The sequence below is a fragment of the Cricetulus griseus genome, chromosome 3, assembly GCF_003668045.3.
Source record: "Cricetulus griseus strain 17A/GY chromosome 3, alternate assembly CriGri-PICRH-1.0, whole genome shotgun sequence".
Lineage (NCBI taxonomy): Eukaryota > Metazoa > Chordata > Mammalia > Rodentia > Cricetidae > Cricetulus > Cricetulus griseus.
Window position 1 is genome coordinate 8,324,849 of NC_048596.1, and position 12,497 is coordinate 8,337,345.

Consider the following 12,497-nt stretch of genomic DNA (forward strand, 5'->3'; position numbering starts at 1 on the left):
ACAAGTTGACTGTGTCCACATGCTCTCATGAAACTGGGGCCATCTACTCTGAAGTCAAAGTCTACCTCCCCTGTCCCCATTGCAATCCGCCCTGAGCAGTGCCAACAGGAAAGGGCGAGTGACAGCATGGCCACTTCCTCCACACCTGACTGTTCTGCAGAAGGAGGTATGTTTGGACCCAGTCTGTGACAAAATCTCCAACTCACAGATATTCGCCTGCCTCTGCAATTTCTTTTAGGGCAAGAAGCTCAGCAGGAACCTAGTGACAGGAGTTATATGAGACTGAAAACAAGGATTTCCCCACCCTCAGAGTCAGGGTCAAGGGTGGCTTTGGAGGACAAGAACCTAAAGCGTGTAGGGATGAAACCTAGAAGCAAAGGCTGGCTTATTCCAATAGGCTTTGGCACAGGTTTGGGGTGTCAGCCCTTTCCCAACAGAAATTCTTCAGGTTTAAAAACAACTGTGGAATGGTTCTCTCTCTCTCTCTCTCTCTCTCTCTCTCTCTCTCTCTCTCTCTCTCTCTCTCTCTCTGTGTGTGTGTGTGTGTGTGTCTCTGTGTGTGTGTGTGTCTCCCCTCCTCCTCTTCCTACTAGGCATAAGGAATAATAAAATGTGCATTTGTCATCTAAGTCACAAATGACACTTAAAAATTTTAAGTTCCACGTGGAAAGAAAACAGTACCATGATTATCTTGAGAGAATAATTAAACAACTTTCAAGGAGAATCTAATAGCTCAAAAACATTTTAAAGTTTTTCTTTTAGCTTAAAAAATTTTATGTGTATGAATGTTTTGCTTCTATGTATGTCTGTGTACCACATGTACCTGGTGTCTTTGGAGGTCAGAAGAAGGCATCGAATCTCCAGAATCACAGATTGAAGTCATGGGAGCCAGGCCCCTGGCACTCAAAACTGCAGTGTCACCTCTCCAGTCCTAATAACTTTAAATGTCAAAAAAGCAGAGATTGATAAATAACACTCAAGCTTAGTTTCATGTCTTTTACCCATTCCTAAATACTAGTTTGCAGGAACACTTGTACTTACCTAATCCTGGGATATGGTCCATAGGAGGTTCAAGAGAGCCTGTGTTATGGTGGGAAAGCAAGAGACACAAATGTGGAAGAGCTTGCTTGAATTCTGACTTAGTCCTTTTTGTGTTGTGTCAGGCAATACCATCTCTCTGAAGAATTGATAGCCTCGCTCTGAGGACCACAGGATGTAATCCTACATCTATAAACTTCCCTCAACTTCAGACTGTGCCCAGTGATGCACACTCATCAAGTTCCAAGCCAATAATAATAATAATAATAATAATAATAATAATAATAAAAATTAAAAGAAGTTCCCTTGACTAAATATAGACTCAGTATTGCCTCCTATAGTCATTTTCTAGTAACGAACCCCTTTTGGAAACCAAGCTTGCCACTTTTTTTCTACTAAAAGCTCCTTAAAACTTAATCATTTCAACTCCAGCATGCTTTTCCCCCCAAAAGGTCTTTTGGGTGAAAGACCACTATTCACTTTAATAAGTAGCTCACTTCGTCTTTAAATACACATTTCTGTCTGGACAAGCTACCTCTGCAGGTTTTAAAAACTGCCTTTGAATGTCTCCCGACTCCCCAGCGAGAAGGATGTTGGAATTTAAGAGCCCATTCTTCATGCAGACATCCTCACCACACCTCACCTCTATTTCCCACTCAGTTCTTCATTCTGAGGTGACTTGGGGAGGAGAAAGTCTTTCAAATCAAAAGTAGTGTTTTATCTAAATATACTTAAACAAAAGCTGGTTCACTGTGGCTGAAACAAACTATGCAACTTGGCCATCTGTAAAACCAGAACAGAACAAAACAGAACAAATACACTAGAGCCACACAGAGATAAGCAGTAAGTGGGCACCAGTAATTCTGCAAGTCTGAATCTATGGTCAAAGCACCAGGTCTGTCTTCCACAGACCTTAGTTTTATTACCTACAAGGTGGGGGCAGTGTCTATGGGCTGGTGGGGAAGTCAAGTGTGTTCATATGTGAAAAGTACTTAGCATAATCTTTGGTATACAGAGACATTAACAAGGGCAGGCGCTGTCAACTACTTCCTTAGTAAAAAAGAAGGAAGCCTTATATTGTCACACGCCTGAAACCTGTGGGCAGTCACTCCTGTTACAGTCTGCATGTTCTCTATAGGCATTACAACCCTGCAGGTGACACCTGTCTTGGTGAACTAGGACCTGCTAAAACAGGGCTGAGGGACAGTCTCGCGAGAATAAGCAACAAAAGAAATGCCCTCCAAGTTCCTCACAACAAACATGGTATTCAAGTCTGCGAAGAAAGAAGTATGGAACTGGAAATTGGATTGTTAGGTTAGTCACACCCCCTAGTGGCCACAAAGGAAACGGTTCTTAGAAATGATAGTTTGGCCAAGATGATTTGCGTATGTATGTGTGCCTCTAAAAAAATAGCTCATTTACTTTTAGGGGGTTTCTGCCCATTTTTTAAAAAAGATGATGTTATAAGATATGATGAAATATTAACTTAAGACACAAGCAAGCACTTTGTAATTTATGGTCACTCTGGTGAGAACTACAGTCAAAGAGACTTCGTCTGAAATACTTTTCACCAGTCATTTACAAGCCGAGTAACAAGTTACGATGCGATGACCAAGACTATCACTCTATTCTTTGTGTTTTGTTTTGTTTTTCAAGACAGGGTTTCTATGTGTAGCTTTGGAGGCTGTCCTGAAACTCATTCTGTAGACCAGGCTGACCTTGAACTCACAGAGATCTACCTGCCTCAGCCTCCTGAGTGCTGGGATTAAAGGCGTGCGCCACCAACACCCCACTCTCTTCTTTGTGAAATCCTTCATTTCTGTAATAGGTAATTTTAGTAAAAGCTTCAACTAACCAGAGCCTTCAATTACATGGTTTCTTCTTGCTCTTCATTTCTAGGACTAAGTAGAGAAAATTCAAAATAAATTATTCATGTGAGGGATTACTCTCTTTGTAGACAGGGCCACCTATGCTAAAGCCTGAACTCCAGACCCTCCAGGCCTCCATCTCCCAAGTGCTGGGATTACAGGTGTCTCTAGGGTGAGCTATTTTAAGTAGAAAAAAACTGGATAGAAATGATATTCACATTATGATTATCAACATATAGGAAATATACACATAATTAGGCAAGAACTAGAGGGAATGAAAAATTAAAACCTTAAGGGGGAAAAATAGTGAATTTTCTCTTTTTCCTGCCCCTTTCCTTACACTGTTGTTTGTATGATTCTAATGTTTTGAGCTAGTACACAGTTTACATCTTCTGCCTTAACACAGCATCCTCAGGCCACCACACCCGACCGGGACACACACACACACACACACACACACACGCAGATATATGTGATACTTGACACATATCTTTTTTTTTTTTTGTTTTTTTCTAAGAGTGGGTCTCATTATTGTAGCCTTGGCTACCCTGGAACTCTCAGAGATCCACCTTCCTCTGCCCCCTGAGTACTGGGATTAAAGGTGTGCACCATTAAGCACAGATGTTATTCGTGTGTGTGTGTGTGTGTGTGTGTGTGTGTGTGTGTGTGTGTGTGTGTATGTTTTTAACTAAATTGAAAATGCATTGACCAGAGATCTCCTTACTCAGAAGACAATCTTACAGCTCTACTGTTTTACATAAAACTTGGCAGAGTACAGTGTATAAACTAAGAAGTCACTCCTGAATGGAAACTTCATTATAGCACATGCATATATTTAAAATACTGTTTATTTGTGACTTTACATTAATTAGCATAACATCTAAGAGCAATATCAGATAACTTTTACACATTTCTCCACAGGACACTGGGTTCACTGGCTCATTCATTATGCCAAAGCAAGTAAATAGAAGCATTAGCAAAAGGTGCAATAGTTTACTGTTGTGTTTAAAAAATATTTATGCACATTGCATTCATTTAGATATATATATTCTTTAAAAGTTATGGAAAAGGATAGTTCACAGGTTACTGTGTCTACACACATTGTAATACAACAAAAATGATGTAGAACATAAAACAATCCTCAGATACATAGTTCAGCAACTCAAAGTTTCCACTACGAGATGAACAGACTCCAGTAGTTCGTGAGATCTAAACTGACATTTGCAGGCTGTTTCAAGTTTGCATAACCACACGGTCAGACAGAGCTGGCCCGAGAACACTGTGGTCAGTGTGACTTCTGCACGCCAACTGGCCCTCCAGGGACCTCCATGATTTTTACTCATAAGTGTTGTGGATCATCCATTTACATTGATCTGTGACATCACTTGGGAAAATGGAGAACACTATATTAAACCTAGGTTTAAATTTGTATTTACAGTAGAAAGAAAGTTAAAAGAATTTTTAAGTTTGTAAAAATCAAGAAGTGGTAGTTTTCTTGCTGGTGGGATTAGACCTGCTGCTTTGTTCTAGTGCTGTCCTCTAAAAGTATGTACGTCTTAATCTCTCTAAAACTCAAACATCAACAGAGACATTGATTTTGGCAGAGAAGGAGGATTTTAGCAATCCGGGGCTTCTTTTCAGTAACTCACACTACGTATCACACTGTGGATGTACACTATCATCATCAGACTAGACCCCTCCTTCCCATCCTGCCTCACTTCCCTTTGCCTTTCCCTTCCTTCCCGCCTCTACAGTATCTGGTTACCTTAGGAGACACTCTTCAGCCATCAGCAATACTAAGAGAAAAATACATTATACGGTTCAAATATGAATCTAGACTTTTATATGCCCTTTGGATGCCATGTCCCTGGACTCTTGAATTATACTCAGTACTAAGAAGCCTCAGGAATGCTCTGCTGTTAACTGATTGGCTAGATGCACATGACACCTTATACTGAAGGTGCACAAACATTTCAACATACAAAAATTATTTTTGTCAGAGTTAAACCAAATAACTCATTTATGTGTACAAAATCCCCTCTGTGAAAAATAAGGGGCTTTCTAAACTAATAAAAAAGGAAGTTCTTCAAAAATTATAGCTTATTAAAATGACTTTTTTTGGCAAACAGTTACTTCAGGTGAGAGAATTTCATACTATGAATAAAAATCCAAACAAATCTTGTCTTAAAACATTTAAAAAATTATATGCCAGTGTATACCAAAGCTACAGATTCTTGTTGTAGAAGCTTTTAGAGCATTCCATTAGTGCCCACTGAAACAACAGGGACCCAAGATACAGTCAATAATAACCATGATAAAATACAGTCTGATTAGCAAGTCAAGCAGCTTCTGGGAAGTAAAAATTCTCCCTGGTTCACTGGCAATTTCTTTCTAATAGAAATGGCGGAGAAGTCCTGAAGTAACAGACAGGTGTCTGTCAGTGATCAACAGCAAAGATACTTCATGAGGGTAGAGCTAAGTAAAACTAGCAACTGTTTAAAAGTTCAAAGCCATGTTTGGACATATAAAAAGAGATGAATTTCAAAGTTTTCCATAATGTTTTTCTTTTAGTAAAACCTCTTTCCAGTTTTTTAAGTCCAGTTTGCTACATACCCCAATCCGATCTACCACTGTATATGAACGATGAACTAAAATGTGGTATTTAATTGTGCAATGTCACATTGTAATATACAAATTACAAAAAGACTACTTAGGCCTCAACTTTCTCCTTTTTTTTGCTCTTTTTGAGAAAAGAAGGTGTGCGGAATTTCTTCTTTTTCTTGGATGGTGACTTTGAAGGCGAGCCATCAGGTGACATGACCTCTTGGGTTCTCTCTGGAGACTTAATGGTGATCTCGATGCTCTCTATGGTCGAGCTTGTGGTTAACCTACTGACCCGCTGAGCAAGCTCATCTTCAGCATCGTGCATCTCATCCTTGCCGTTCACAATCATGACAGGCACGTCCATGGAAGTGAAGCTCTTGGAAAACAGCTCATGGTTTTCTGCAAAAGGGGAAGGTTTGGGGGATTATTATTTACACAGTCAACATTTCTGTTTAGTTCTCAAACTGAGATGTTTTAGCAATGTACTGAGGGATTGCTTTAATTTCAATGAGGACAGATTGTCATTTTAATAACCTACTATCTACTAGCATGAAGCTAATTTTTCTTAAATGATACAAAGGGAAGAGAACACAGGTATTAAAAAGTCAAAGATAATTGTAGTTTGATGTCATGTCATTTCATTGTAAATTGAATCATTATAAATGAAGATGACAACACATATTTTCCCCTAGATTGATGGTCACTGTGACATTTTCAACTGTAAACAACCTCATGCTATTGATCAGAAGATGTATGACATGATGAGTTAATTTTAATCCCACAAATTCTTTAAAATTATGGGTTAGCCCAAGCTAGGTGAAAGTGACTCAATATAAATGAAGAATAAAGTAGTATATTCCATTTCATAAATGTGCAACATTCTGGGGAGAATTCAGTAAAACTCTGACAAAGTTACTGTGAACACTTGCTCAATTTCTTACATGGGCACAATCGACAAGACTTTTATGATGTGAAGGCTATGGGAAATTACATCGAATACCTTCCAATTTTTCAGGGACATTTTGCGGTGATTGAGTCTGAGACTGAATTTGTGAAACAGATGCTGCATCATCTGAGAGTGACTCCTGCTCAGCGTCTGTTGAATAAGATGTTCAGTTAAAAGCCATGCAGACAGAACAAGGAAGCTTACGGTTTCAGAGAGGTTAGTGCACACACCCAACGCCTGCTCACACAGGCGCCGAGCCCTTCAGCAATGAGTGGAGCATGCTAGCACTATCCCACACGTCACACTATGGTGCTGAGGAGACTAATGTGTTAAAGCTTTGGGCTGGGAATTGTAATTTTTCATACTGGGTTAAAAGAAGCAGACAAAGAACATATATGCACTTGGGTCCTGCAAGTTTAGGAAACCAAAAATCAACAGAGCCAGATGAAAAGAGTTAACACAGCCTCACCAGCACTGCCACACTAATCAGGCAGAATAGCTCACTGTGTTCCTAACCATTTCCAGTTAGTGCTTCTGTTGGAGCAATATTAGTGAGCTAAAGCAGGAATGTAGAAGAAATTAATTACAAAGTTATATATAAAAAGTGATGTCTGGAGTATATTTGTTACCTGGCATCTTTAGACTTTCAAAAATAAAAGATTAAACAGGAACATTTTATAAAATATAAAAAAGTTTCTATCTTATGTTAGAACAAACAAGTTAAATATGCCACTTAGAACAATTTGCTGCAAATACATTAATGAGTAGGATAAGTTGCTTTTGTGATAAAGGTATGAATATATTGATAAATGGATGGCCCAGATGTCATTAGCCATTAGCCATCAGGTAACACAGTGGTATTTAACACAGAAACCCCCCTGTCTTTTTTTTTTTTTTTTTTTTGAGATAGGGTTTCTCTCTGTGAAACAGTCCTGGCTGTCCTAGAACTTACTCTGTAGACCAGGCTGGCCTCAAACTCGTAAAGATCCACTTTCCTCTGCCTCCCAAGTGCTGGAATTAAAGGTGTGTGTCACCATCGCCCAGCCACACAGACAATTCTTTTATTATTGGTTCTGTTTTGCTTTGGTAGGAATGCTAACTGGGTACTGAAGATGAGGCAACACAGAAGCTCTTACTGGATCAGAGACTCCTAATTTTCCAACCTGAATCCTGCTTGTGCAGATGTCTTTATACATCACTGTCTGTCTTTCAGGGGCTTAAAAACCCAGCCCTGAAACCCTGCTAAAATCAGTCTCTTACTCTAGAGCAAAGCAGCACTAAGACTTAACCACTAGGGCTTTTTCAGTAATAACTTATTTATTTATTTACTTGTTTTTGAGAGAAGATCTCCCCATGTAGCCTAGGCTGATCTTCAACTTACAATCCTCCTGCCTCAGCCTTTGGAGCTAGGATTACAGGCATGTGCCTCCATGCTTGGCTCTTCACTACCAGTTCTTACAAAGACTTCCACAGTCAGCCAAACTTAATGCTTAGAGCACCCATGTGCCCTAGGAAAGTAACTTCCAATTCCTAGCAGTGCACTACATGGCGATTTTGAAATGACTATACTGACACCCTGACACCAGGAACAGAGAGTTCACAAAGCATTAAAATCATGTACTTGAGAATCTGTGATTAACAAGCCACAGACCATGCAATGTTCAAAGCAAGACCTGTATTTACTTTGTCTGGAAATCCTTTATTTATCTGGGCCTTGGTGTTATAATGTAAGATAACATAGCCCACATTCAGACTGCATTCTGAGAGGATCAGGGTTTTCTGTCTTAATGCGTAGGGTGGTTCTCTGCATTCTAGCTCACCTGCAGCTGGACAGGGCTAGAGCAGATGAGCTAGAATAGAACACAAGAGCTCTGATGCTTCTGTCACCCAGCTCCAGGACTCTGTTATCAGTGTGCTGACCCCAGGCCTAACCTAAGAGGAACTCACCGTCCAGGCCTCGTTGCTTTCTTTCGATTGTCTTCGTGTATTCTTCAAGGTCCCCTTCTGTGAGATGACTGAATGGGTTAGGAGGAGCTGGTGGGCCCTGATCATCATCTTCAAATTGCATGGTCTTACAGAGAAAAAAACCCAACAACTTAGATTCATTCTCAAATGCTTTGCATATCTTTCATATCTTTATCTACACACACACACACACACGTGCACATGCATGCACACACAGACACACACAGTTATATACCCAAGTAAATCTTTGTGATTACCCACTTCATAGAAATTGTAAGAAATGACTAAGCAACATGCATTTTAATTTTTAAGATATTCTTATCAAATTATAACAGAAATACCATATGATCCAACTATATAAATCCATGGGAACAGATATGTGAACAAAGAAAATGTACATATACACAAAGGAGTATTATTACTCAGCCACAAAGAAGAACAAAATCAGATTATTGCAGGAAAATGGTTGTAACTGGAGGTCATCATGTTAAGAGAAAACATGTCAAATCCAAAAGGATGCATATCACCAATTCATCTCTCATGTGGGACATCTGGAATGTTGGGGATCATGAAAATAGGAAGGCGGCTATTTGGGAAGAGGACCAGGGCTAGGGAGGGGATAAGCAAAAACAATGGGACATGAGTGTGATCATGTCTATCAAAGTTCCAGAGGAACTTTGGAATTGTACTCATGGTATGAAATTTCCTCACCTGAAGGAATTTGCCACAAAGCCATTTTAATAAGCTATAATTTTGAAAAGTCCTATAAGTTTCAAAGTTTCAGACCTTCCTCCAAGGCTTAGGCTCCATTCTGAGGCAACTTTGTACAAGATGAGGAATAGAGATCTAGTTTCAGTCTTCTGTGTGTGTACGGTTTTGCTCAGGGTTATTCAGGTGATTTGGGGTCTTTTGTACTTCCAGGTAAATTTTAGTTTCGCTGACATTTTTTGATGGCTAAAGATACTAAACATCTTTTCTATGTAGTTATTCTACATTTATAGACTGGCTTTTTGTTTGGGTGCTCAGCTCTTGAGTTTATATTTTCTCAGTATTAATCACTTGTCAGATGAATAGCTAGCAAGGATTTCCTACATCTTTCAGTTTCTCTTCACTCTGTTGCTCCTACTGCTGTGCAGACACTTTGAACTTAATTATTTCTCATGTGTCAATTCCTGCTTACTCCTGGACCTATTGGAGTTGGTTTCATAAAGCTGCTGCCTATCTCTCCAAATCCCCCAGTATGCTTGCTTGCTTCCTTCCTTTTTTGGTTTTTCCAGACAGGGTTTCTCTGTGTATCTTTGGAGCCTATCCTGGCACTCGCTCTGGAGACCAGGCTGGCCTCAAACTCACAGAGATCTGCCTGCTTCTGCCTCCTGAGTGCTGGGATTCAAGGTGAGTGCCACCACTGCCCGGCTCCCCCAGTATGTTTTTGCAGCAGTGTCAGAACTCCAGGTTCTGAATTAAGATCTTTGATACATTTTGCACTGAGTTCTGTGCAGGACGAGAAGCAGGGACCTAGTTTTTGTCCTCCACAGGTGGACAGCTTCCGGGCCTTTTCTCGATACATGTTTCTGACACTTTGTGGATATAGTTGTGTGGGCTTATTTCTGGGTTCTCTATTGTACCCCACTGATTTACATGTGGGGTTTGTATCAGTACCAGTTTTTTGTACTATGGCTCTGTAGAATAATCTGGTATTGTGGTACTCCCAGCCCTTTCTTCCTCCTCCTCTCTCTCCCCCTTGTGTGTGCACTACACACATATTCAAGTGTCTGCTAAGACTCTCTTGCCTATTTGGAGTCTTCCATTTGAGTTTCTGGAGTTTTTTTTTCTATGTCTGTGAAGAATGTGAATGAGGACTGCATTGAATCTCTAGATTGGGGTCAGTAATACAGCTATTTTCATAAAGATAATTCAATTTCTTTTCAATAGTGACTCTGTCCAGTCCAAGGGTTTTCTTTGTTGGGAGACTGTTACTGCTTTGGTCTTGGTTTGAAGGGAGCAGGCAAAAGCACCTTGGCTTAAATGTAGCCATTTTGACTTCAGACACCATTTTACCTGGAGGGTGAAACAAAGCCCAAGTTCCCATGGGGACTTTCCAGAAGCTTAACCACTTCCTCTCTAGGCAACAATTCCCAAAACATAATGCCTGTTCCTAACAACAAGAACAGATGAATTAACTAGTTGGACATTCTGTGGCAGTTACAATGACAGAACAGATAGGGAAAGCTCCTGATCCCTGGTCCTGATTGGTGACAATGTAGCTGTAACTTAGTACAGGTGTGTTCATGGTTTTGTGCTTATGAACCCTGCTTCTGCTCTGACTCGGGGCTGCCAGGAGGAACAGCCTCCCGAGCCCTTGTCATGCAGCCCTGACTGATCAGTGACCCTGCGTATGTGGTGACTTTAAAGACTCCAGACCCGTAAGTGCTGTGTCTCTCCTTTCTCATGGAGCCCGATGTACACAGCTTTAATGGTTTCTTGTTATTGATCTGTTGAGTTTTTCTCCTTTAAAATTCTTGGTCCAATTTTGGTAAGCCACAGGTATGTAGAAATTTATCAATTTCTTTTAGATTTTCCAACTTATTAGAACATAAATTTCAGAGTACTACCTAATGATTTTCTGCATTTCAATTTCCCACTTTTCAGCTTAGTTTCATTACTTGGGTATTTTCTCATTTGTTCAGTATGACCTCTAGCAGCTGTCTCTCCATATATGTGTAGTTCCCATTCTGATTCTTTCCTCTTACTAAATCTGGAGTTGGCTTATTTTCATTTTGAGCTACATCACAATGATTATTTATCTGAAGTCCCTTTTGTGTGTGTGTTTGAGGGTCAAGTGAAAAGGTCTGAGCAGAGCTATGACAATGTAGCCTGAGCGCTGCACTAACGTGAAAGAACAATCGTTAACTTGAGGCTGCGAGCTGTGTGGGAAAGGACACAAGAGGAGCATGGGAGAGCCACCTGGTCAACAACAAACACACAGCCACATAAACCCTGAAAGCTGAGGCCGCATTGGTGAGCCACGCCTCCTGAGGGATGGATGGGGAAGGCCTGGAAGCATTCTGTAAGCAGACTCAACTAAGGGTTCATCCACAATAAGGTCCTCACTGCTCTCATCCGTAAGATGAACATACCCCCACATTTTCTAATCTCTGGAACTGGGAATCATAATTTATAGCTTCCTAAAATATAACTGGCAGTACCTTTTCTCTTAAGTGAGAAATAAATAATGGTTGATAACCGATAAAATGAGGCAAGGTTTAAAACTGATAAACCGAGAAAAAGCAGATAAGAAAAGTGTTTCTGATGGTGTCATGCTCTGCTGTCCAGGCTGTCCTCACCCTTGCAATCCCTTCTTGTCCTCCAAGGTTGGAATTACAGTGTGTAGACTTGGAGCATAAAGTTGCTATTTAAACACATGGAGACAAATGCTTGTAGCAACTAGAGGAACAGTCAGTCTGCCTCTGCAAATTGGGGATGGGATGGAGCATTTTAAGTTTTATGGCTTCTGATTTTAAATTTTTACCTACAGCATCCTTAGCTAAAAAAAAAAAAAAAAAAAAAAGCAGTGACTTTATGTGGCAGATCCAAACCTAAGGTACAATGCCTCAGACTTACAGAAGGAGGCTTGTCCACAACAATTCCTGCGAGCAGCTGAGACTGTGGTCCTGCTGTCTTCAGGTCGTATCGGTTCTGTTCCCGAATCTGAATGGAAATAGTAAGTTCTTAGGGTCACCAAGCACATGAGCTCTGTCTTTTCTTTTCCTACAAGTTATGGTTTGACATCCCCAAGTAAGAGTTCTTAATTTTTACCTCCATGAAGTACCCCCTTTCACCATCCAAATACTAGCTAGCACTCATCCCTACCCTCTTGACTCTCACTTTCCTACAGTCTTAGGCCTCGAGAGAGCTGTACTTTCCACTAATATGAAGGGCTTCAAAGCAGAAATGTGTTGAATATTTCTTTCTCATGGAGCCTGTTCACTGATGACTAACATGGAGCTGGAGGTATCCGCGCAAACTAAAATGAATGAACTTGACTCTTAGGTTTCAAACTCCCAAGCTTGTGAGCA

At 40.3% G+C, this 12,497-nt stretch overlaps 1 protein-coding gene across 5 annotated transcripts in view; it reads right to left on the bottom strand.

Moving 5' to 3' along the window:
• Positions 1-3,736: 3,736 nt before the first annotated feature.
• LOC100754769 (gamma-adducin) overlaps positions 3,737-12,497 on the bottom strand; it is a 112,298-nt gene continuing 103,537 nt past the window's right edge. For 4 of the 5 annotated variants that reach the window (XM_027407030.2, XM_027407031.2, XM_027407033.2 and 1 more), the window contains 4 exons: positions 12,043-12,129; positions 8,404-8,527; positions 6,511-6,606; positions 3,737-5,909 (listed from right to left, as the gene is read on the bottom strand). In XM_027407030.2, the coding sequence (XP_027262831.1) occupies positions 5,617-5,909; positions 6,511-6,606; positions 8,404-8,527; positions 12,043-12,129 (600 nt within the window). In that variant the 3' untranslated portion in view covers positions 3,737-5,616. The remainder of the gene's footprint in view (positions 5,910-6,510; positions 6,607-8,403; positions 8,528-12,042; positions 12,130-12,497) is intronic. The other variant, XM_027407035.2, reaches the window with a different exon arrangement.